The 26,640-nt window shown below is 39.9% G+C and overlaps 1 protein-coding gene across 3 annotated transcripts; it reads left to right on the top strand.

Moving 5' to 3' along the window:
• The first annotated feature begins 3,326 nt into the window (after nt 1-3,326).
• YTHDC1 (YTH N6-methyladenosine RNA binding protein C1) lies at nt 3,327-24,538 on the top strand. Of its 3 annotated transcripts, XM_062620636.1 has the most exons (17): nt 3,327-3,470; nt 7,302-7,403; nt 8,008-8,336; nt 8,469-8,823; nt 10,015-10,104; nt 10,611-10,664; nt 11,268-11,362; nt 13,304-13,412; nt 13,513-13,630; nt 14,661-14,745; nt 16,651-16,817; nt 19,291-19,373; nt 20,590-20,626; nt 20,719-20,758; nt 20,860-20,922; nt 22,494-22,628; nt 23,525-24,538. In XM_062620636.1, exons 1-17 carry the CDS (start codon nt 3,443-3,445, stop codon nt 23,747-23,749), a joined length of 2,115 nt encoding a protein of 704 aa, XP_062476620.1. In that variant the 5' UTR covers nt 3,327-3,442; the 3' UTR covers nt 23,750-24,538. The 3 variants fall into 3 exon arrangements, with proteins under 3 accessions (XP_062476620.1, XP_062476621.1, XP_062476622.1); XM_062620637.1 differs by lacking the exon at nt 10,611-10,664; XM_062620638.1 differs by lacking the exon at nt 22,494-22,628.
• Nucleotides 24,539-26,640: the final 2,102 nt, after the last annotated feature.

Genomic DNA, 26,640 nt, shown 5'->3' with positions numbered 1-26,640 from the left:
AGTGCTGTGTTTTTGACTTTCAGCCTGGGAACAGCACTGACAACACTGATGTTTTTAGTTGCTGCTCAGTAATGTTTACTCTGACCAAGGACTTTGTGAGTCTCATGCTCTGCCAGGGAGGAGGGGAAGCCAGCAGGAAGTAGAGACAGGACACCTGACCCAAACTAGCCAAAGAGGTATTCCATACCACAGCACATCATGCCCACTATATAAACTGGGGGCAGTTACCCAGAAGGGCAAAATCACTGCTCGCTCGGGCAGGGTATCAGTCAGCAGGTGGTGAGCAGTTGTATTCTCTTCCCTTGTTATTTCCCTTATCATTATTATTATTGGTGCTAGCAGCAGTGGTTTGTGTTATGCCTTAGTTACTAAACTGTTCTTATCTCAACCTGTGGGAGTTACATTCTTTCAATTCTCATCCCCATCCCTCCGGGAGCAGGGACAGGAAGGGGGGGAGTGAGCGAGGGCTGCGTGGTTCTGAGCTACAGCTGGGCTTAAACCACAACATGAGGTAACACCATTCAGATGTACAGATGTGAAGACTTACACAGCAGGATACAGCTGCATGAATGGCTCCCTGCTGACTTGCATCATACAAAGTCTGCCTTTTGAGAAGGGCAGGAGTAGTAATAAGTCTTATCCTCTGATCTGGAAGACAAATTCTGAATCAGTGTATTTTGCTGATTTTAATCTAACTTAAATAAAATAACCTACTTTACAGAAGTGGTATCCCCACTTCATCTTACTTCTCCACAGTTCCAAGTTACACAGGCTGCAACAGGCCTATGAAGAAATAATTCTCAAAATATATACCTCCTGAGCTGTCAGCAACCATCCTCACTCAGTCCCTTGATAAACAGCAGAAGGCCTGGACATAAAAGCAGGCCCAAATCTTGTCTCTATTATTCTCAGTCATCCTAGTCATTTGTCAATAGTGGCCCATCTCTAATACGCAGTCTCCAGAGAATGCCCATCAGCAGTCACTTGCACATAACACACAAACGAGCTAACGCTATGATGTTATAAAGACCATTTTACAGGGCGAACTTCCAAGCAGCTGTTGTAATCTGATTCTGACAGCCATTCTGCAGACACCAAAGGAATTCTTAAATATTCCTTTTAAAACAGGTTTGGACAGAGAAATTATCTGTCCCTTAAAATAATAGTGTATCTATCAAATCTCTGGCACAGCAAGAACTAAAAGAAAACACACTACCAAGTTCAGCATCTCCCTCCTTCCCCCCTCCTCAATTGAGATTTGTTACATTGCAAGTTAGATGAGAAGACACAGGTACCAGCTGCTTTGCTGCACTACGGAGTTTCTCTTATCCCATAATTCTTGAACAAGGGCCCATCAATAACAGAACAGAAGCACAGTTAAGGTTGTAAGGAGCCACTGAAGATTGATTAGTGTATCTAAAGTCACTACACCCTTGAGAAAAACATCAGCAGCTACCCTCACTGGTGGACACGCTAGCTCCTCACACTACCATAAAGTTGCTGGACCTATGCTACCAGTATCTGAATTCTGAAAGGCCACACGAAAGGCATGAGGCCCACCAAAAAAGTCACACTTGGCTTCAAAGCACAGCCTTCTCAAAAGCTGTCTTGGCACTCTACAGATTCAATAAAAGTACAGAAACTAAAATAAACTGCAGCTCCGTTTAAGAGCCCTTCCATTTAACTCATGTTAACAACACCATCTAGTGGATTACATGCAGATACACAATTAATTGGGTTTAGAGCAGAAACAAAATACCCAGAAAAGTAACTCCACAGGGTAATTCCTAGTAAAATTTAAAAATGGGGGCACACAGAAACTTGTGTCTATGCCAGTCGCTGAAAGGTCACTCCAGAAGTGGATTACCGAATTGGTGGTTTAGGAACACAGACACACAGGAATTGGTTGTTTTTCACGACAGAACCAAGAGATTAAGGACATATTAAGTGCATAATACAGTCAAGTCCTGCATACTTAACAAAATAAAACTCCAAAGGAGGCACAGACACATGGGATGAGCAAATGATCCATCAGTTGTGGCACTTTGGCAATTAATAGTAACATTTAATCACATCAAAAAGCCAATCCAAAGTTGAAGAACAGGTATCTTTTATTTCTGTAAACTTTACAGTCACCTCATCATTTTTGCCTTACCACATAATTCCAACTTCCACCACCTCTCTGCAATCACCTCTCCATTCTTCAGGAGATACTTTTATCCTCTTTACAGGCTTTGCTTTCACCATTTTGAAGTGAGATGGACAATACCAACGAGTGCTATAGAGTGCCCTCTGCACTGCAGCCTTCATTAAAGGGAAAAGTGCCTCCCCAAGATAACCAACAACTACTGTGCTGACCAGTAGCTCATTTTATTAACCCAAGTACGTTGTGAGCACAGGCAAACACAATTAATATCATGAGTGAGGCATCCTGGAACTGCATTGCTCTGGAGGAAGGAATTAAAGCATTGAGTTGACTAGCTTCACCCATCAGGCTACTCAATATCTGCAGCCTTAAAACAAAAGTCACCATTTCATCTATAGCATTAATCCACTTGCTATGCAACTACTCCTGTTAAAGAGAAAAAAAGGCATGTAGAGATTTTATAACAGTAGCATGCCAGCTAACAGTATTTAACATACCACAGATGAAACAAGCTCTTAATTGGTAATTGCAAATTGGCCTTATAAACTACTGGAAGCCACTCAACGGAACAGGTTTCTTCACAAGCTGCCCAAAAGGGTAACCAAGATGAGGTGGCAAGTTTTCACCTAGGCCATGGTAGGGAAGAAGCATATCTCAAATGTCGTTAAATGTATCTATACATTAAGATGGATAAAGGGCACTTGTTTCGTATTTGAAGAGGCACATTACAAATCAAACTGAACATCATCAGGAATAGGGGGAAAAAAATACTACAAAAAAAAAACAACTCTACACGAGAAAAAAACAAAAAAAAACAAAAAAAAAAACACAGCCGAACACGTAACAGCTAGAGGAAATGCAAGGAACAAACACACAACCCTGAGGAAGGAGACAACTGCTTTGCCCCACAGCAAGAGCTGCAGCACCTCACACGGCTATAAGAACAGCGAGGGAACGTTGAAAGGAGCGGGCTCTCCTCTGCTCCCTTCACTTCGGGAGTGCAGGAACCCTTCCATTCCCTGCAGCCCTTTTCCCAAAGGCAGGAACACCTCGCGGTCCCACACCACCAAGCACAAAAACCACCCGACCCCTCAACCACCGCCACAGGGCGGGCACCCAACGAGAGACACCTCATCCGCGCACCTCCACCCCGCCCTCCGCGGCGCACGCACCGCCCGTTCCGCCCGCGTGACGTCCATAGCGTAAACAAGGCGGTGCATTCTGGGAAGAGGGAATCGTTACGTGCAGGAAGAGGGAGCCTCCATCTTAGGCGGTCGACGGCGTCGTGCCGGCGGGATGGCGGCTGATAGCCGGGAGGAAAAAGGTAGCCGGTACCAAGGGTGTGGGCTGTGACTAGGTGCTGCGGAGGGGGAATGGGTTGAGGGGAGCAGCAGCCTTCTCCTTCAGCCGTTCGCCCTTCCTTGGGGCCTGGTCGGTTACTCGGCCTTCGGTCTGCGAGATGTCCGTGAGGAGAACGGAAGGGTAGCGGGGCCGCGAGGCATTCTTCGAGGAGGATTCTTGTGTTCTTTAGACGTGGCGTGTGGGGGAAACAGTTCTTGTTTGGCGCTGCGGTGCCGGAGGTGGTAGGATGGATCACCATGCTGTAATGTGGTGCCCCGGCTGCAGTGCGCCCAGGACAAGGTGACTTGAGAAACGGACATAGGAATAAATCTGTGGGCCGTAAGCTCAACGTTAATGGCAGCAAGTTACTGCTGATTATCTTCTCAGAAAGTGTGTGGGTTTGTTTTTATTTATGCTTAGGTTTCTGGCCGGTTTTTTTTGCTGGATTTCTGTTGGGGAATGTAGTTACTTAAACAAGCAGGAGCTGATTTTGGAATATATATGGTTTTGTGTGATGTTTGTTCGGCTTTTTGCAGTTAGTTATGCTTTCTGAGCACTGTCATGAATAAGTTTGAATTAAAGGAATCAGACGTTTCCAGGGTAATGTATGCTGGCAGCTCTTATAACTGCCTGTCACTGTGTACGGGAGCTGAAGTGATCCCCATGTGGTCTGTGAGATTATAAGAGTCAGTCCTCACAAAAGAGTCCATTTAAGAATTAAATCCAAAGTTTACATGTAGAAAGTTGCTGTTTGGTGGTTAGTGCAGATAATAGCAGTGCTACAAAAAAGGTAAAGGACTGTTGTGGGGGTGTGATTTGCTTGGTTTTTCTATGGAACATACTTCATGTAAAGTTTTTGCAGGATAGCTATTCGTATCTCTGTCAGAGTAGTGAGGGTTTGCTGTCTCTAATACTTACTGTGAAATTAGATCACATGGAAAATTCCCATTAAATTTTGTTAGAACTGCTAAGTAAAATTGTTGTGTGTGATTATTAGCAGCGTTACTGTAAGACTGGTGGGGTAAGATACAGTCAAGTTACATTGAAACAGATGTGAGCTGCCACCACGGAGGAGCAGTGAAATTAAAATACTTGCTGCTGTCACCTGTAAATTTGTACTCGTAGAATCATTTATCCAGATGGTTTTGAACTTTTTATTCTTTGGAGGGTTTTTTTGTTGGTTTGATTCGGGGTTTTCTTGTTTTAAATCACTGAGGATAGTCAAGTCATGACTAGCAGTCAAGAAATGTTTGTGGTTTGTATTTTAACTTGTTTTTAATTTTATGGCCTGTGAAGGGATTGAATAACGGGTGTTAATGCACATGTTTGTAGCTGAATTTATTTAGGCTGTAAATGCATCATTATTTTTGTGCTTCCTTTTGAAAGAGAAATGCTATGTCACTGCATGAGAAAGTGGAAATAAATTTCACATACCCTTTTAGTCTGAAATTGCTTGGTCTTATCTGCTCTGTTTGGCAGATTACATTTTTGCTTGGATCCTTCCTTGAATAGACCTAATGCACAATGCCATCAGAGGAAAAGTGATCTCCCCAGGCTACTTTAATGTTGTTTTGGATGAGTTAAATTTGTTCATGGAAGGATCCAACACACCCAAGTCAAGAAAAGATGAGTTGTAGGAGACCCCAGCTGCAAATATCTGTAATGGAAAGGAGTCATTTAGACCTTCCCCCTTGAGCAGTGATTAACTGTAAGAAATCTGTCCTCTGACAATTTTTTTATTTTCTTTTGCATTTCCTGATGCTTCTCTTGTCTGTATGAGATAATTTAGCTCATCAGGTTGAACACTAACAGGGGCAGTTCAGTGAGTGGAATCATCTTGCGGAATTCAGCTGAGCAGTATACTTGATGCAAGTGAGGGATGGAAATTGTATGTTGAGATTGTCCTTTTTGCAGCACCAGGCTGCTAAATAAATCTGGAAGTTTACTTTTAAATAAATTGGATGAATTTATCTACAGGAGGGATTTGGAGGCAGAACTCACCCTGCTCCCATCTTTTACATACTTGTTTAGGGTTCCAACTATAAATCGGGCCCACCTAACCTGGGAGGGATTTATTAGAGAGTATATGTCATGTCAGATTTGCATATTCTATTAAATTTTCTTTCTCATTTATTACTGAACCAGCTAGTAATGCGAGTCTTTTAGCACTTCTGAATGCTACTGCAGTAGTTAGGTCAAATGTAGTTGCCTTGTCAAAAGGGAAACAAAGCTAAGGTTCATTATGTGTGATGTGAGATTGGTGATATTCTAATCCTAGTGCACCTCTTTTTCATCAGTGTCCAGTAAAAAAATCTTGTGCTCTGAACTTGCCCAGTCTTCTGCAGGGAAGCAGAATGAAAGCCAGGAAATCACAGCCCATGTTTAGCAGTTGCACAGCCGTGAATCTCACTGTTGTATATCTCTCGGTAACAGCAGGAATACTTGCTATGAATATATAGGTATCCACAAACATAAAGGACTGTTTCCAAGAGAGTTATGATGCAGCTTCATGTGATACTTAAATGCCCTTTAACTGTAAACTGCCAGGGAAAGGCCAGATGCACCTCTCTGCCGCTGCCTTTGCATCAGCTACGGTTTGTGCAGTTCAGGGACCACTTCTGCATTCCCCTACCATAGGAAATGTGGAGAGATGCCAGCAAGACAGCTAGCAGACATGCTGACTTGACATTCAGTAGTATATAGTAGAGATGCAATTGTAACACTTTTTTTGTGGTGTGGATTGCATCTTTTGTGATGCAGCTAAAGATTTTGAGATAAACAAATTGCCAAACTCTGGAGGACTTTGCTGCCTTACAATAGAAGAGTCCTTACCTGCTGCTTTATAACATTATACAGTATGTCTCCTTACAGATACTGTTAACTAGCTGAATCGTTGGAGTCTGCTCTGCGTTCTGTTCCCTGAACACAGTAAATAGAGTCAATCATAGTAATATAAAGTGGAAGGAACTAAGAATTCCAGAGTTCAGGAGAAGAAATATAAACTTCCAAAATTAATACATTTTTTATTATTTTTCCCTTTGCATGCTTAGGCTTATTTTTTAAAGTGCTTGAAATACAGATCTGCTGTCTTAAAAGCTGGTGAATCCTTCTTCTACCAGAATTGCCTTATATCCTCTTTGGCTTCAGGCAAAGTGAAACAGTTGGAAACAGTGATAAATATTACAAGCTGTGTGACCAAGCGTGGTGGTTTACTGCTTCTAACTACTTCTGCTTCCCTTCTTAAACTTTTTCCCTTTTTGTCAAGGTAAACTAGTTGTACGTTCTTCTTGTTAACTTGCCCTGTTGTGGTTTTTCTACTTGGAGGTGAACCACAAAACTCACCTTCCTAATGTAGAAAAGACAACAAAAATAGTGGGGCAGGAAGGGAGACAATTTAACGTGCAAGTTCTTAAAGATTTTGAGGAGAGAGATCCTTCCTCTTTGCTTTTGGCACTCAGAATGTCTTGCAGTCTTCTTTTTCTCAGATTTTGTACAGGCTTTTTTGTTAAGCTTTCATTTGTAGGTCAGCTCTCCTGCAAAGCTTGGTGACATGAGGAGCCAAATTGGACCTTATTCAGAGTCCTAAATGCATCCTGTGACGTATTTTAATTTTTTTACTGGCTTTGCTTGATTCTTCTAACTTAAATTATAGCAGTAAATCAGGAATTAAATCAAGGAGACGTTAATTTTTGCCTTGTGGCAGATCTGAAACCCTAAAGGAAATGTTTGGGTTTGTAAATGCTAGTTCTACTGTAGTATAAATACCCAGACTTTTTATAGGGTATTTTTAACTTTTTTTTTTTTTTTATTCCAGATGGTGAACTCAATGTTCTGGATGACATTTTGACTGATGCTCCAGACCAAGATGATGAGTTGTATAACCCCGACAGTGAGCAAGATAAAAGTGAGAAAAAGGGTAGGTAGTGGATGTTACGCAGAAATGTAAATGGTAAAAAGAGTCTGTCTTATTATGGCTAAAGTCTGAAGTAGCAGCTCTTAAAACCTTATTCAAAGAGTGAAAGAGTTCTAGAAGTTTTTATTTCATGTACATCTGCTTTTTCACCTGACCTTCCAGGCAAATAGTTGACTAGGTTTCCTTTTGTGTCAAAAGCAACTGCTGAGTCTGGTTTATTGTGAATTCATTTGCTCTTAGTAAATGACTGTCTTTTTTGGTTCAGTGAAGTGAAAATAGAGCCAAGGGTTTCCTGAAGTCTGGTTCCAGCTCAGTTTTTGTTTTGGCTTTAGGTCAATCCCATAAGCATTTAATTCAGCATTCCTGTATATAAAATTTAGAAGTTGCCTACCACAGCCAAAAGGATTTATCTTTTAGAGTAAAATGTGTGTTTTAGAACATGAGTTGTTCCTAACAAGCAGCTTTGAGTGTTACTGCAAAGCCTACAGGTGGAAGATGCTACCCATGACTGCAACAGGGAAATTACCCAAAATAGAGGAAGTAGGAGCCTCTGCAGTTTTTTGTTTGATATACTGAATAACATTGAACTTATATCTTTCTATTAAAGGATCAAAAAGAAAAACTGACAGGATGGAAAATGCTGAAAACAAGAGACAAAAGCCTTCTGTGCATTCATCAAGGCAGATGATGCCAAAGCCTCCTAGTTCATCAGTTAGCAATAACAAGAGAATAGTGAGTACAAAAGGAAAACCAATATCAGAATACAAGAATGAGGAGTATCAGAGATCTGATAGAAACAAGCGTCCAGATGGTGATCGAAAGACACGCATGTCAAGCAGTTCCAGGGAACCATATAAAGGACAACCAGAAAAAACTTGCTTGAGGAAGAGGGATATTGACAGAAGGGCAAAGTCTTCTACACCAGATGGTTCAGAGGTATTAAATATTTTTGCTGCCTTATAAATAAAGCAATTCTATGAGACTTCTATAAGGCGCATTCTCTTAGGACTGTGTGTGCATCCTGACAATGTTATATGACTGCTGATTCACTTTTTCTTTAAACATCAGAGAATCAGACATGATGTGGATAGAAGACCAAGCCGATCCAGCCATTCTTCTAAAGAAGAGGTGAATTCTGAGGAATATTGTTCAGATCATGAGACTGGCAGTAGTGGTTCCTCTGAACAAGGCAACACAGAGAATGAGGAGGAAGGAATGGAAGAAGAGGAAGACGATGAAGGGGAAGAGGATGAAGAGGTGGAGGAAGATGGGGAGGAGGATGAAGAAGAGTATGAACAGGACGAGAGAGATCAGAAGGAAGGAAATGACTATGACACGCGAAGTGAAGCCAGTGATTCCGATTCTGAATCTGCCTCTTTCACAGATGGGTCAGTTAGATCAGGGTCTGGCTCAGATGCATCAGGTAGGTAATACCTAGCATGTGAATCTGAAATAACCTTGCCGTTGAAAGTTAGCTGCTTTTAAAAATAACTACTTCCTGACTATGGCAAAAGTAAGTCTTAGGTAGCGCAAGTCAGTAAGATACTAATTACGAAATACACTGTCATAAGGGTTTTTTTGTAGTGTTATTGACTGCTTTGGCCTTGCTGTTCAACTCTTTGAAATGTCAGAATTTGTATTTTCTTAGGTATCTAATGGCTTAGTTTCCCATAAGATTCTTTTCAAGTTGGTGTTGAACTGTTCTGGATTCATCTAGATGAGTGACAAGGTAGACCGGTGTAAAAGCATCATCTCCCCAAGGAAAGGTAGTTTAATCTTAAATAGTAGCTGCCTTCAGCATAGGAAATCTAAACCTAAATTGAAATGCTTAGCTACCAGGGCAAACTTAGAAATGTTTTAAGCAGAAACTAGAAACAGGTGCTTTGCAGTTGTATATTACAACTGGTCCTAACTTACACATGTGAAGTGTTAATGGCGTATATAATGTTGTGTTTGGCTGTTTTCTGTTTTGGTTTTGTTTTTGCTCTTGTTTTAAGAAAAACAGTTAGCAATCCTGTTAAGATTCCTCTTGTGTATCTTTCTTGTCTGAGGTCTCCACAGGTCATCATCCTGCTTAACATAATGCCTTTTTTAGCTCAGTTCTGCTGTTTGGAATTAGAGACCAGAAATGTGTAATCTGAAGACGAGTGAAGCTGTAGTAACTGTTCTAAAAAACTCTGTAGTATAATGTAACACTTTTAGGAGTAGAAGTAATTGCCTATGTGCCACAGTGTTTTGTTTTCATACCTCTTGCCTTTTTGAGCTCTGAGCAAATGAGCTCATTTCACTGTCACAGCACAGTTTGTGCTCCGTGTTGCAAATTTGGCTGAAGACCTAAACTACCCTTACTTAAAACACCTAGGAGATGAATTATGTGTCTAAACTTTGCACAGAATTATTAGATATTTAGAATTTCTTTTCCTTTAGTGAATGAAGAACTTAAGAAGTCAGCATTAGCTTCTTTTGTGCGTAATACTTTTGGGGCAGCAACCACAATTTCACGTGCAAGTCAAATGCCAATATCACTATTACGGATGTTATTTTCCTGTCTCAGTACTTCTCAGTTTTGCCTGATGTTTGAAATACTGCCTTTATTTGTTATGGGTTTTTTTAGATGAGAAAAAGAAAGAGAGGAAGAGAGCTAGAGGTATCTCTCCAATTGTTTTTGACAGAAGTGGAAGTTCTGCATCTGAATCGTATGCAGGTATTCTTTCCTTTTATTGCTTGTCATCCTGACTTGCATCAAATCTTAATGTGTAATCTAAAATAAATGTAACTGGCTATAGAGATATATGGGCTATGTAGCTTTGTATAATTTGGTATTGAATTCTGGCATGTTGCGTGTGGATACCTTTGGGGGGAAGTAGGCTTTCTTGTTACTTTAATGCTATTCTGTTGCTTAAGTGGAATTTTCACTTTTTTTTTTTTAAACTTGGAAGATGATGATTCAGTGACTAGTTTTCTGAGTAGGAAACTGTTCAAAGACTATTTAAAAAAAACAAACCCAAACCAAACAACCCAAAACCAAATCAAAAAAACAAACCTAAAACAAAACACTCGTGCACATTGAATAGTATTTTTTGTGTGTGTGGGTGCGCGCCAGAAAGCATAATTTGTCATGAATGAAAATTGTATGTGACAAGGCTGTAGAAATTGTATCTTATCTCTATTAAGGCTCAATCTGAACAAATGTACTTTGGCTAAACACAGGTTCAGAAAAGAAGCATGAGAAATTATCATCTTCCGTTCGTGCTGTCCAAAAAGGTATCATTTAAATTTGAATTTTTAATGCATGCCACATAGCAAGCCATTGTCTCTGTTCATTAAATTACCTGTAAGTAGTAATGTTCCGATATAAATCACTTTGAGCACATAATCGTTCTAAGCATAACAAGTGAATCTTGAGCTACTTTTGCATATGTTGAAAGCAGTATGCAAAAAGTTGAGTCGCATTGCTCCTTGCAAAAATGGCAAAGCAAAAAACAAAGCACTTGCATCTTAAAAGAGGAACATTTCAGCATTTTCTATTAGAAAACTCATGGTGATACGAATATTACCCACTATTTGACCAAGCATTCTTAAGCAAGGAAATTCAGGCCTGTATATCGGAGCATCACTGAATCATGCTGATTTTATTTTTTAATTACCTCAGTATTTAAGTTTTAGTTTTGATTTGGTTTCCCCTGACATCGTGTGCTCTACAGCTTAGACTTCAAGTTGGGTGGTTGACTGTGATAATACACAGGTAGTAACTGGGTGGGATACAGTGTATTTTGAAAGAAGCAAAGAACTATTTACATGCAAAGTGACATTTTTGACAACCGTAGATATTTACAGTCCAGCTTATTTGATGCTTTGTTTTTTCAGACCAAACAAGTAAACTTAAATACATTCTCCAAGATGCAAGATTCTTTCTTATCAAGAGTAATAACCATGAAAACGTATCACTTGCTAAAGCAAAGGTATGTTGAATTTTCTTTTAAATCGATCGCTTTGCCTATTTTCAAACACACCCACCTTACTATAGGAGAGCATATACATGCATTCTTTTCTCCATCTTGGTAGAGGCAGGGATGAAAGCTGCTGCCCTCTGATTCTTCAAGGGTAGGTATTCTGCTTCCACTGCAATCTAGAAATGATTCTAGCCATTTATCTTGGTAAGAGTAAGGTAAAAAAGCGGCCTCAAGATCTGTTTGGTACCATCCTTAGTTACCCTCCATTGGGAGTGTGCACTGATGGTATTTTCTCCCTTTCATCAGCAGCTGTGTTCATATCACTGTACTGTGGGGAGGTTCAGAACATTGTTTTGGCTTTAATGCTATACAAAATTATAGCATTTTTTCAGTTTATTCAGTTTTATAGCAGTTTTTCAGTTTATTCAAGGTTCTGGAAGCCTTATTGTAGAACTGTATGTCTGGCAGTGCTGATATAAGTGAGTTCTGTGGAAGGGATTCCAGTGCACTGGACGTCTGCTGAGGACTGGCACTAAGCCACTCTGGTGGTTTTGTATTTGCATGTGTTACTTGGAACAGCTTGTAAAAGAAAAGAGCTGATTTGCAGTTACACAATATACACAGAGTAGGTATTTTCTATTAATGAAGATTTTTCTAAAATAGAATAGCATTAAAACAGTTAAATCTATCTAAAGTGCTGGTCTGTTTGGCTCCCCCCATTCCTCCCGCAGCCCCAGCTTTGGGTTTGATCTGTGCAATGAACACCATTATGATGGGTGTTTGATTTAGCCCTTTCAAGGAGTATATCCTTCCTGGGTCTCGTTCACACTTGGGACTGCAACAATATCCTTGTTCCTAAAGTTCTTGGGGTGGATGCTTTGTGTCTCAAATGTGCAGATGTCAGTGCTTTGCCACTGCACTTTCACAAAATTGGTTTTTGTGTTGGCAATGTAATAAGTTGTTCTAATTCACAGTAGGACTTCACAAGTAGCTAAAAGCAATATAAATCTGATTGAAAAGTGTTGAAAAAAGAACAAGTAGTTCTCTGGTAACTAATGAATTCTCAGAGTTGCGCAAGCACTAACCTGGGCATAGAGTAGGACATGGGAACATACTTTCAATAAAAAAGGAAGGGGTGGAACATTTTCTTTGCTAGATCCTAGATTATATTATGAGGCTGAAGTTTAAACATACTAAACCAGCATACTTCTCCTCTGAGTTTGCCCAGAGAACGTACTGGGGAGCTGATCTTGCTGAAAAGTAATGCATCAAACTGGTGTTTTGCAGATTAGCTCAGCTGGTACCTTAAAACAAATTTGGGTTATTGTGCATGGCTACACAATGGCTGGTGAAAAGGAAAAGGTGGGAGGCTGAACAAACTGTTTTGAGTTGTCTTGTCAGTTTGAACTGTTGGTCTGGTGTCTTTCATGTTTCTACCCTTTCACTAAAAGAGTTTTAAAGTCTGCAAGCTGTCCTACACAAATCTGTCATGCTAAGGTTACTGAACGCTGCTTGCCCCCCATTAGGTATATATGCTGCTGGCTTTTCATCATTCATGCATATGATATAACAGATGACCCCCCAAAGTTACTTAAAACATGCATTAAAGATGCATTAAAAACAGTAAAACCAAAGGTCTCCATATATCAGTCCATCATTATAATTACAAGTGAAGCCTTATACATGGTCTAAATGCATCTGCAGTGTTACAAAAAAAAAAAAAAAATTGAAAAGCCAGTGTTTTAAAAGTTCCATCAGAGGGCAGGCTAAAAATATTTTCTGAAATAAACTGAATTTAGCATTACCTTTCTCTTTCCATTCTCTTCTATTCCAGAACATGAGTTTGGTCTTGTTTCCCTCATCTGCACTATATACTTCTATATATTTAGCTAAATCCCTTGAGATGAACTCTTACGTTTTGGTGGTGGGATGGGTATTGCTTTGTTTTAGGGAGTATGGTCGACACTTCCAGTGAATGAAAAGAAGCTCAATGCTGCATTTAGATCAGCAAGGAGTGTTATTTTGATATTTTCCGTAAGAGAGAGTGGCAAATTCCAAGGTAAGGGAAAGTGAGCTATTATAAAGGTAAGTGAAATTAAGTTTTGTGTGCAGCAGCTTTTATGTTGTGTTTTTGTTACAATTCATGTGAAATCCTTTAGGATTTGCAAGACTCTCTTCAGAGTCCCATCATGGAGGATCACCTATACACTGGGTGCTGCCTGCAGGAATGAATGCAAAAATGTTGGGAGGTGTCTTTAAAATTGACTGGATTTGCAGGTAAATAATTGTTGATTTACATTGCTGTTTAGTAACAAGGCATTATAGTACCTTTTATGTGTAAGACTGGTGGTGACAGCATCCTTTTGAAAACCCAATTCAGCCAGAATTCTCCAGTCTCCCCAAATCCTACATGTTACTGAGCTTGGAACTCAGGTCTTCACCTGACATACACAATAGAAATTTATTTTTAATGTAGGCAGTAAATTAAAGATTTTAAATACTTGATTGTGTTCCTTCACTGATCTCTTGCACTGAAAACAGAAAACTGTATTCTGTAGTCTTGGAGTAAAAACTGCTCTCTTGAATAGACAGCTGTGGATAAAAGGGAAGAAAAATCCTGTAAGGACAGATCTTTGTTCATCTGACATCTTGGCATCTGGCTGAACAAAGAAAATGCTGCTGCTCTAAAATAATGACAATAGTACAGATATTTTTGCATAATGTATAGATGGTGAGCGGTAAATTCACTGACTTAACTAAGTATGTCTTAAGGAAAATATTTTAGCTCTTTAGAAAAAGAGCTGTATCAGTCCTGTGGGATATATTGCATGGTTGTACAAGCACTTTGGACTGCCAGAAAGAATAAATACAGGGACAGTGAGACTTAAAAGTAGAGAAAAACCTAGGTTGGAAAGATCCTCTCTAAGTTGCTGACTCCCACGTCCAGAAAAAAGCGGTTCTGGCTTCATAGTTAGGTCAGATGCTCAGGGATTTATTCCAAGGGGTACCATGGGCTACAACCTCACATTGAGACTGGTCAGTGTATTTAGGTGGTAAGACTGTACAAAAACAAACATATCTTCAGTAAGATAGCCTGTCATAGTGTGGACTAGGTAATATTGGAATAAGTCAAAGTGAAATCTTCAGTTTGTAATACTTCATACATACTAATATATTCATTCTGAGACCTGACAGTACAAAGGGCAACAGGATTATTTGCATGTAATGTCTTGCTGTATTCGATTTTAATTTTTTTTTTAATGAAAAATGGAGGCAACATTATAAATGATGCCACTTGCATATTTAGGCGTGAATTGCCGTTCACTAAGTCTGCTCACCTGACCAATCCTTGGAATGAGCATAAGCCAGTAAAGATTGGACGCGATGGACAGGTCTGTTAATTTTTTTTCTCTTTAACCTTTGTGTTCTACTGCTTGCTTCCAGCTTTGCACACACAAAAGTTTTTGAATCTTCTAGATCAGTTGCTGCTTGCAGTAGAGTACTGTGACAAAGGTACTTGGCTTATTTCTGTTGTGGACAAAACAGTAGGGTGCCGATTCTGTTGTCATATTTGTGATTAATAGTGTTTGATGCTTCAAAATAATATCGTGTTTTGGATGTGAAATGTAATGCGCCTTGCATTGTATGCAAACCTGTTTAGCATCAGTTTGTAAGAACAAGTTCTGGTGTTTCCAGCTGCATTCTGCATTGCATTATTTTTATATACTGAATTGCTTAGGGCATAGACTCTACCATTATATAAAGTATATGCTGAGTAAATGTTAAGCGGAGTGGGTGGCTCTTTGCCTTGTCAGACATACCAGAGTTGCTGCTGTCATCAAGTAACCCAGCCTTGAATAAAATAACAGCTTCTGTTTTCTTACAAGAAAGTAAGATGGTAGTTGCACAATCCCCATACTATATGGAAAATGTAGATTCTGTGTGTTATATTGCCTATAGACACATTCACTTTATTGGGTAGCAGAAGTAAAATGGTATTTTTGGTCTTGTTTATAATATAGTGTGAACTTTAAACAAAAAAAAAAGGTATTTTAGTTTGTTTCTGTTAATTGGTTAAGGAAATATTTTTTAAAAGGTTTTGCCCTCTTCACTGTAGGGTTGCAGTCTTGTTACGAGTTTCATCATTTCTCCTGAAATTGTTGTGCTGTTCACACAGCAGTTGCTGGGCAAACATTGCGTGATGCTTGCTCTCCCTGCTTTTCAACTCTGGTTATTTTCTGAAGTGGTGGCTGTTTATCCATTTACATTTTATGTAACCCTGAATGGATTTCTCTTCTGAGGATGCATACGCTGAGCTTCTTGCATTTATGACATCCTTTGGGAAGGCGTTCCACAGGCCTGCTAGTCACCAGGTTGAAGAAGCACCCTTTTTGGATTGTTTTGCAACTGGCTCCTGTTAGTTTTATTTGATGGCCCCGAGTTTTTGTACTGGAAGAGGGAGTCAACATGTTGATCTCTGTCACTCTCTCCTCCAGACAACTAGTGGTGTCAGACACTCCCGGTGTGTCCATCTTGTCCCCCATGCCCTGCATACTCCTATTTTATTCTAGGCTGGAGAGACCCAACTTGCTCAGTCATTGCATGGAATTGTGCTCATTCAGTTATCCTTGCTGCACTGCTTTGAAGCTTTTCCATTTCTGCTGTTCCCATTTTTTGAGATGCAGGGGTCAGTATTTAAGGTGTGGAGTCTGTGGAACATGGACTTTCAGTGTGGTATGATGACTTCCTTATTTAGTGTTACTTTCTTAATAATCTTGAACACACGATTTGCTTGTTCTGACTGGTGTCAAGAATTGAGCTGGTATTTTTATGGACCTCTCTATCATATGTTGAAGAACTCACTTTTGACTGGTAATAGTCAACTTCATCAGGCCATGGCTTTATACGTGAAGCTGGGATGGATTTTTTTCTTCCCTGCATGTGTTGCTTTTCTTTCTGTAATAGGTGGTTATTTTCTTTGGTTATGAAAAACAGTGCTCTGATTTTGTGGCAAAAGAGTGATGTGGCTTGTATGTCTTACGGGAAGATACGGTTGCCCCAAGTATTGGACTATTTTCTGAGTAGTCCCTAAAGAGTGAAAGGTAATGTAAGTGAACTTTGCACTGTCTCAATACTGAAATCTCTTCAGAGTGTTTTGTTCTTGTTTCTTGGTTTGGGTTTTGTTGTGTTTTGTTTTTTTTTTTAAATATATACATATATATATATGTTGTTAATACATTTGGGGAGAGTCTTTTCCTCAGTTTATAAACTACTACTGAACTTCTAACTAATTCTAGGAAATTGAGCCGGAATGTGGAACCCAACTTTGTCTTCTCTTCCCTCCTGATGAAAGCATTGACTTGTATCAAGTCATTCATAAAATGAGGCACAAGAGAAGAATGCACTCACAACCCCGATCAAGAGGACGCCCATCCCGTCGAGACCCCGTTCGGGACCTGGGAAGGTTAGAAACGTTCTTTGGACTGATAATAGGCACATGTATCAGAATAACGTGATGGAGGAATATGATTCGTCAAAGCTTTCCCTGCGATAAAGAAGAGAGAAAATCCTCAAATCAAGCTGCATGGACAAGTTTGTGGCTTCATTGAGGATTTCACATGGTTCCCCGGTCTGTCATTTTTCAAGAGGAAAATGGGGATCTTTACTTTTGCAGAAAAAAAGCTCTTAAAATGCTGTCTAGTTTAGACTAGATGATTTATTAAGATAATGCAACATGTAATGCTAGCTGTAGGTAGGCTTGGATGGATAAAGAGCAGGCTAGATGGAGAGAAGGAAATAATTTATATGCCAAAAATGTGTTAATATCTTGTAAAAGCCTTTTCTTTCAGGTATGTCTCTGGATAAGCCTTATCAAATATGGGACTTTTATAAGGATCACTTAGAATTTTGCAGAAGATGCCGCCTCATTTTGAGGATAAAATATTTAAGTTATTTTGATATTCAAGAGGAGCGTTATTGGGACTGTTTCAAATTGTATCACCGTGATGTGTTAACCCCATTGCCAAATATTCTCTAACATGTAACCACTGAATTCACACATCTTGCTGAGCTTCTGAAAAACAGTAGGTTCTTTCCAAAAGGGATCAAGTGGCCCTTGGAGACCCGGCAACAAACCAAAAAGAATGGCTGTTGCTGTGTCTGTATATACAACCTTTCCAGATGCTGGCAGTACCTGTGGACTTTAAGTATTTTTAGAGGATCGACATGGTTATTGATCACTGCTATATGAACTTAACATCATTTTCCAGAAAAAAGGGGGGATAACTTGTTGCAGAATTGGAGAAGTCATTGCAAAGAACTGATATTAGCCCTTCTGCCAAACACCTTTTCCCCCGTGTAGCCACTTTGCATACAGACTGATGTATGGTTTGGGCTGAAACCTTTGGTTAAGTTTCCTCTGTGGAAACGTCCTGTGGTAGGTACAGATACCCAACAAGAGTCCCCATTTCCTTGACCTTAAAAAAAGGACACTGTAACGAGTAGGTAGGAGGAAACCTGGCAGCACCCCCTATTTTTGGCTTTAAAGGACTGAACACCAAGATGGCTTTTGAAGTTAAGATAAGAGGTTTCCAGTGCAATAAAGTATATACAAGTGAAGGTTTTGCAATGGACTGCAAACTATACATATAACACCACCACACCTTCTCAAGCCTGCCAGGGCCTCCATTTATGTGTGTGGCTTACAGCTTAAAGTCAGTAGTTGGACTACTATATGAACTGTTTCTATCATATTTTATACCGGTCGTAAATGCACTCTCAAAACTACAAGAAAGCGGTATGTTTATTCTTTACACCAGCTTTTATTTTCCTTGATCTGATTTTGCTGTTAGATGCAACTGCTTTGGTTTTTGGGCTTTTTGCTCATAGTAAAGAATCTGCTTTCATTTTAAAAAGCTTAGTAACTGGGTATGGTGGGCTTTAAAGGTTGACGTGGGAAAGGGGGACGAAAGATTATTATAAAATTAAAAGCTATGTGAGTTTGTTACTCAGTAAGCAAGTTACAAGTAATTAAGTGATTTAAGAAAGTGTAAATTTTTTGTCATAAGGAATTATATTGTTGGGAGTGCGGGAGGGAATGGATTTGTAGCTGCTTTGTCTTTTAAAACACTGTTATGTTAGCATTGGAGTCTCCCGTTAATGTCTGTGTACCTTGGTGGAGCAAAATTAGCAGCCAGTTTCTGTATTAAACGTAACAGTAACTGGAATGTAACTGGTTTATAATTAAGGTTCCTCCCTGAGAGTGAAGTTCTTAACATCTCTTCTGTAAAAAAGCTGTTTGTATAGAAAGGATCCCCAGTTAACTTAATTATTAGGAATCTTAAGTGTTCTTAAACTTTTTGTAAGAGGCACCACTGCATTGCTGGTATATTGCTTAGAATAGAAATTGTTAGAAATAATATCATTGGTCTACCCAGTTAGAGGAGCTACAGTGAAAGAAGCAGTTTCACAAAGCATGCACAATTTTATTTATAAATGTTACGGAAATAGACTTTTTATAGAATTCTTTACTCCATAGCTATCAAATACAGCGATGTCCATGCCTTCTGACTGTAATGGTCTGTCTTGCTATCTGTTTTCACTGTAGTTCTGTAAATTCTTTTGTTATCCAGTAGGTTGTTTCAAAATGTAATGTGGGGAGTGCAGTGTTAAAGCATTAAGTCTGTTTTAGAGAAATTTGTTACCCTTTGTTTGGTACACAAGTACAGTTACCTTACCTACCAAAGCGCCTGTAGCCAGAAAGTAACAGTGGAGGGGATTTGTTCCCAATTATTGAATTTAAATTTAATCTGTAGCAAATGGAATTCAGAACGATTTAATTGAGATCCTGGGCAGCTCAGGCCGTGTCTGTGAGGTATTCTGCTGTTGATGAGTGCTCCAAGCAACCTTGTTTAATCTTTGATATCTAATTTGTGTAGGCGTCGACCAGAAGATTATGATATTCATAACAGCAGAAAGAAACCAAGGATTGACTATCCCCCTGAGTTTCACCAAAGACCAGGTTAATATCTTACTATGAAGATTTGTGTGCACCAATTCACAAATGTTTTCTCTTTTACTGTATCCTCATAATTCAGAAGTAAAATACCGATATGTCTGGGATGAAAAAAAAAATGGGACTTGTCCCAAGTGCTGCCTAATGGTTTAAAGCACCTCTCACAGAAATCAGCGACGGTTTCACTGGTTTGAGAGGCAGCTGAGTTAATCTGGGCTGAGCCCTTTTAAGAGCCTCAGAATGGTGTACATTGTGAATTATCTCCTCGTTTTGTTAATACTGGCACAAGAAGTGGCTTGACCTACTTGACAGTGCACTAATTGTCAAATTAAAGTGCTTATCAGAAATTTCCAGCTGGGAAAGTCAGCTGAGGTTGCCTGACTAGCAGCCTCTCCTTAGAGATGATGATACACATCTGGTTATGTTTTCAGAGGGAATTTATTTATAAGCTTGACAACAAAGGGAGCGGGAAGTTTTACAGCACTTTACAAGAGGGTCTAATGATGAGTTTGAGATGCAAAAAGAGTGTTGTTGCTGCTCCCTGGCTTTCCAAGACCCTTGTTTAGAGTATAGAACAATTTTTTTTTTTTTGAAAGAATGAAGCTTGGAAGCATAATTTTACTAGCATAAGCATGCACCATATTACTGAGCTCTTTAAAGTTTATTTCCTGGGATTTACTGAAGCTGTAAGAATTCCTTGCCCTGTGGGGCTTTTCCAGATGTTTCTGTTGTTTTGTATTTTCTGTGTAACATTGTATACAAAACATTTTAGGAAATCAGCCTTAAGAGTTGCCCAGATGAACATGTTCTACTGAACACAGAGTTAATAGCTAGTAGCAGCCATGTGCAGACAGCCAAGGGACAGTGCCCCTTGAATTTCTGGGCATTCCCAATTACTTGACTAAAATTCAAGTTTTACTTACACAGATAACCCCTTGCGTGTTTAGTTGTACTGTGAGCAAGTTCCTATGGGTGTATCTGTATCATTTTTTGTTACTACACAAAAATGTAGTAACATCTTTGTTAAAATTATACTATTTTTCTATACTGTCTCCAAGAAGTTCTAAGTTTTTGAGAGGTATTGTGAAAGCAGAGGCAATGGCAAGTAGACACAATTTCATAGCTGGCACAGAATGAAAGGGCAGTTTCTAATGAGAATGTTTTTTTAAGACTGTTAACTTGAGATGGTATATTGAATTCATACTGCTTGATGTTTGAACAGGGTATATAAAGGATCCCAGATATCCTGAAGTAGACAGGTAAGGTGTGTTCATGTTACTCATTTTATGGCCTGGTAACTTGCCTGTACGGATAAATTGGATTTAGTTCTACAAATTTTTATTCCCAACAGACGATTTTCAGGAGTCCGACGAGATGTATTTTTAAATGGGGTAAGTTGGTGCATGCGGACTTGGGGGGAACTTTTATATTCAGCTTTCTCACTTCCAAAGAACACTCATCATAAATGTTAATATTATATCTTTCATTTTAGTCCTACAATGATTACGTGAGGGAATTCCACAACATGGGACCACCACCACCATGGCAAGGAATGGTTTGTGTCTTGCTGAATTCATTTTTTCTCTGTAGAGTATGGCTTTTTTTGTTCCACTTGAGAGGAGCCCAGCATATTTAATGTGTGCTCAACTCTTCCCTTTTCCAGAATGTAAGCTTTTTAGGGGGAAAATTATTTGCATCAAGTATTTTGTAATATACTTAGCAATCCAGCAGTACAGCAGCAGGAGTCTGACTTGTTTTTGACTTGTGAGAAACTAAAAAATTACGAGGAAATAGCAGAACCCTCTTGTAGCCTACATAAAATGATGTGATGAAATTTTGTGTTCTGATAAATATTCATTGCAATTGGCTTTCTCTTAAACAGCAGACACATCAAAGAGGTGGACTTGCTGCAGAGGCTCATGGAATGGACTGGCGTGCTGTAGTGTTGCGTGGTAGCTTGCTTTTGGCTGTGGCAGTGAAGCATGCAGCAGAGTAGTAGAATGTACTGCACACTGTAATCAAAATAAGTCTTGCTGTGTTGCAGCCTGTAATGAAATGCACTTTTTTCCCAGTCGTGAGTGTATGTATGAACACACATATCTACAGCTTCATACATGGAAATCAACTGACGGTTCATTTGTACAGCTTTGGTTTCACTATGTCAGGAGGAGTAGTTATTATAACTAGTCACTTTGATTATATTTAGTAATTCTGGCCCTGAGTGTCCTGATTTCGGATAACTGTAATGAGTCTTTTGGCTCTTGCGTATGCTGTGAATGAGCAAAAGGCAGTGCCAGATGCAGGGATGCCACTGCAGCTTCTCATTTTTTTCAGGTGAAACACAGCTCTGTTTTATTGTAACTGAAAGAAGCGAACAAAGTTGTCAGACTGGGAGGAAAATGTTTTTTCGAGCACAGCTAAGCCTCCAGAAACTCCTTTCTTCCCCCCCCCCCCCCCCCCCCCCCCCCCCTTCCCTTCTCCCCTATTCTGCATGCTGTTACCCTAAAATAGTCATCCTAAAAGCCAGCACTTCCACCTGCTTCCTTTGTGACAATAATAAGAGCAAAGATGCTTCGGTTATATGGGAAAGAAAGGCGTTGCTGATTGAAGAAATGGAATAGAATAGCCAAGACACATCTTGTTTAAAAGAAGAAAAAATCTGCTAACATTTTGTCATATAATTTGTCTTGCAGAGTAAGTTTACTCATTTAAAATAGGAATATAGTTACAAGGAGTGGCACAGAAAAGCTTGCTGGTTTGGACAGAATTCACATTCCATATAGATAGATTAAAAAAAAAGAAAACAAATGAGCAACCAACATTTAAGTAGCAAAGTTTTCATGTACAGTGTCGTGGGAAGGGCATGGTTGGGGGCTGGGAAGGGTTTTGCTCAGACTTCTAAAAAAGCAATGGTAGAGAAGTAGTAAAGCATGCAACTTAATGTAACATGGTCTGCTGTTTGTTCATTTAGGAAGCTGTAATCACATATATTTAGGTGTCATGCTTTCCGTCTGAATGGCAGTATCTTTTGTTCTTAATTCCAAGGGCTCAGCTGTGTGTGCATTTTTTATTTTTTATTTTTTTTTTTTTTAAGTCTTCAACCAACTTCCTGTAACTTTCTTGTAGCCACCGTATCCAGGTATGGAGCAACCACCACACCACCCTTACTATCAGCACCATGCACCTCCACCTCAGGCTCACCCTCCATACTCAGGACATCATCCTGTACCACATGAAGCAAGATACAGAGACAAAAGAGTAGTAAGTGTCCACGGAGACAGAGGGTGACAAGAGTCTGCAGGCCAGAGTACGAATTTGGGGTACAGATGTAGCCAAACCTGAGACATGTTGATTTTGATAAACTGCGTTTTTAAGACCTGTCTTAGTTTTCCTTGGAAAGAGCAGTTATTAAGATTGACTGGAGACTTCCAGCATCCTTTAAAAGCCTCTCTCACAGGTGATGTGTAAGTGCAAAATACTCAGAACATAACTCTTGCACTGAGATGTGTGCTTAAAATGGCTTCCAGCTGTCCAGCTCTGAAACTTTTCATGCTGAAGCCCAGTGTGAATAAGGACTTGCCTGCAACATTGCTTGTGCTCATGCAGACAAAATTACCAGCAGAAAAGTTTGTGGTTTTTATAAATTTTTAGACAAAAAGTAGCAGATTGTTCAATAATTTCTGTTAGCTGGCTTTGAAGGCGGCTTAGCTTTCAGGTCTCTTGAACCCAAGCGTCTGCACAGTGGAGGCACACACATAGTGTTACCCTGAAGATGAAAGAAGAAACTTGGGCTTACGGATCATAGAATCACAGAATGGTCTGGGTTGGAAAGGACCTTAATATCATCTAGTTCCAACCCCCCTGCCATGGGCAGGGACACCTTCCACTAGACCAGGTTGCTCCAAGCCCTGTCCAAGCTGGCCTTGAACACTGCCAGGGATGGGGCAGCCCCCTCTTCTTTGGACAACCTGTGCCAGTGCCTCACCACCCTCACAGTGAAGAATTTCTTCCTTATATCTAACCTGAACGTCCCCTGAATGCTGGACATAATTCCCCCCACCCCACACCTCCAAGAGTTACAGCCAATCTTACGGATAAGGCAAGGAGGGGATTTTAACCTGGGAAAGAAAATAAACATAGCTGTCCTTTCATCACAGCACGACTATGACATGAGAGTAGATGACTTTCTTCGCCGCACACAAGCAGTTGTCAGTGGACGGAGAAGCAGGCCTCGGGAGAGGGACCGAGAGCGGGAACGGGACCGTCCTAGAGATAACAGAAGAGACAGAGAACGTGACAGAGGCCGGGATCGTGAAAGGGAGAGAGAGAGGATTTGTGACCGGGACAGAGACAGAGGTGAAAGAGGTAGATACCGAAGATAATCTATCTGGAACCAGTGCTCACTTGAAACAAAAGCTTGTATTTTTTTGTGTGTTTACAAGTAGTACCTTTTATTTTCAGCTGTCTACTTAAAGTTCATTGTGTAGAAGGATTTATAATGACCCTCTCTATTCCAAGCATGCAGTGAACTGTGAACTGGAAAAACCCAAATCAGCCAAAAATAAAACATGCGAAGCTGACACTCAACTTCATGTTTCTGTTGGAGCAGAATGGGAAACAGCCGAGATTGTAGATATTGGTTAATTCTCAATAAGTGTTCATCTACTTAGTGACTTTATTCTAGGTTTTTGAATACTGATGAATAACTGCCTTTGTTTTTTTCCTTTTTCATTTGCTTTGATGTTTTCTTCCTGTGTTTTCACATGGTTCAGTGGGAGAATGCTGCTATCAAGTATGCAAATATTGAAGTATGATTTTTTTTTTTTTTGTACTGTATGGCAGTGTTGTAGCAGCCTTTTTTCCCCCCCCCCCTCCTCTCGACCCCATTTTTTAACCCTATCTGTAAAGTCAAGTGTTTTTTCAGTCTTCAGTAAGGAAAGCAATATTAAGAAGACACTATTGATATCTAATTTTTAATGTTTTTAAAAACTATTCCTGTGTTCAGTAACATTTTGGTCAATTCTCTTGTCTAGTCTCTTTCCCAAATGTACACATTGCTTGGAATGTTCACAACCTGCCTGTGTGGAACCAGAAAATATTGCTGTATTCTACATTGCTACAATTTTTTATATAAAAATAAATTGGTAACTATTGAAATGATTAAAACTCCAGATCGAGTTTCTTGGTCTTCGAACTTTGCCAGCTTTGATGATAGATTCTGGCAGCTCTAGGAAAGTACTTGTCTTCAAAAATAGATAATAGGTTCTTGTGATAAGTGAAGTTGAAGCCTGAATTCAGGTAAAGAACTTCTGAAATAAAAGATAATTGATTTTCTGTTTCCACAGTGAAGTAGTCAACAGCTCCTGCAGCTAATCAGAGTTAAGGCCATACACATTTAACTTAATGAAATGATCCTCAAGCTATCAAGAGGCTATCCTTGGCCATAATCATACCTGTCTCCCAGGAGTGTGTTAGTTGTGCAAGACCGAGGCTCTCCCCATGTCTTCTTTATAGTGATTACTGCATCACTTGCTATTTCTCTGATCTAAGAAATACTTCAACCTAAGTGCCAATGATAAAACTGAAAAAAAAGAAGTAAAACTTGTAGTAGAAGTTGTTCAATTTCTGCACCTATTTTGTATTTCTCAAAACTTGTCATGGTTTAAGCCCAGCTGATAACTTGGAACCACTCAGCTGATCGCTCACTCCTTCCCCTCCCCTGGGTGGGATGAGGAGGAGAATCAGAAGATTGTAAACCCCATGGGTTGAGGTAAGAACAGTCCAGTAACTAAAGTATAATACAAAACTACTGCTCTTACCACTAATTAATGACAAGGGAAGTAACAAGGGGAGAGAAAATGAAACTAAAAGGGGGAGGGGGAAAAAACAACAATAAACCCAAGTGATGCACAATACAACCACTCACCACCTGCCAACTGATTCCCAGCCTGACCTGAGGAGCAGTCTGGGCCTTCTGGGTAACTCCCCCCAGTTTATATGCTGGGCATGATGTGCTGTGGTATGGACTACCCCTTTGGCTAGTTTGGGTCAGGTGTGCTCTCTGCTCCCTGCCGGCTTCATTTGCCACTCCTGACCGGCAGAGCATGAGAGATTGAAAAGTCCTTGATAGGGGTAAACATTTCTTAGCAGTAACTAAAACATCAGTGTTATTGGCATTGTTCTCAGACTGAAGCCGAAACACAGCACTGCACCAGCTACTAAGGGGGAAAAATAACCGTTAACAGCTGGACCCAAGACACTTGTGTGAGTAGCACTGCCTCAGTGGCCTTCATAACCTTTCTTCAGTGACTTCTCGCATAACAAAGCCAGATTGTAGCATTTGCTTTAAAGACCTCCAACTCCACAGTGCTAAGTGCTGTAGCCGTTTTTACGAACTGTAATACAGGATTGGCCACAATGTGGCAGTTGTGGAAACCTGTGTTTTAGATAATTTGGGCTCTGTATATTTTAGTCTGTGCAGCTATAGTAAGCATCTACATGTGCTAAACAAGAAGTTTGACCTCCCAGCATGCAAGTATATTGGGAATTTTTTAGATGTTGAATGTTATATTCCTCAGAACAGTCTACTGTGCACTGAGAGGTATGTGCATGAACAATAGGATTAGATCAGTCTGTCCAATTCAGCACATATACTGTGTCTAGTTGGAGAAATTCATCATAGACCACCTTCATTCTTTGATATCATTATCTGCTTTATATACAGACTATTAATATTTATATAGAGTTAGAGTGATGAGGCAATGGCAGAGGTTGCCTGAAGGAGTGATAAATGTCCCATTCTTGGCAGTGTTTAAGGCCAGGTTGAATGGGACTTTGACCAACCTGGTCTAGTGTGAGGTATCCCTACCCATGGCAGGGGGGTTCTAGCTAGATGATCTTAAGATTATTTCTAATCTAAACAATTCCGTCACTCTCAAGAGAGAGGATTGTTTTTGGTTCATTCTATGTTTATTTTTTAAATACAATACTAGTTAAGCCAGTTTTATCTGATTTAAGTTACAGAAAAGAAGCTCCTCTGTAAAGTGACTGCATAGCATTTTCTCTTCCAGCCCTTCCCAACTATCCTTTTTCCTGAGTACTTTGTTAGCCCTGTCTGACCAGTGTCCCAGTAGTGTATTAACAGGCTTGCTGGCCTACTGGCAACCAGACTAACACCTCATCAAATCTTGGCTGGCAGAAGCTGGATGATGGGGGCTGTTAGTGATCAAGCTTGGTGGAGTAGTGCCTAGGGACAAGGCTCTATGAACAGTTA

This window comes from Pezoporus occidentalis, unplaced genomic scaffold (assembly GCF_034315485.1).
Source record: "Pezoporus occidentalis ecotype Australia unplaced genomic scaffold, CSIRO_AGI_Poc_V1 ctg222, whole genome shotgun sequence".
NCBI classification, from domain to species: domain Eukaryota; kingdom Metazoa; phylum Chordata; class Aves; order Psittaciformes; family Psittacidae; genus Pezoporus; species Pezoporus occidentalis.
The sequence above is the reverse complement of the archived record's forward strand: the minus strand, read 5'-3'. Positions and strand labels throughout refer to the sequence as shown.

What these genes read in the sequence shown, in the direction of transcription:
- YTHDC1 (XM_062620636.1), top strand. Translation starts at nt 3,443, where the DNA reads ATGGCGGCTGATAGCCGGGAGGAAAAAG. An exon ending in TGATAGCCGGGAGGAAAAAG is followed by an intron (nt 3,471 to 7,301) that starts GTAGCCGGTACC and finishes TTTTTATTCCAG; the next exon opens with ATGGTGAACTCAATGTTCTG. An exon ending in TGAGTTTCACCAAAGACCAG is followed by an intron (nt 19,374 to 20,589) that starts GTTAATATCTTA and finishes ATGTTTGAACAG; the next exon opens with GGTATATAAAGGATCCCAGA.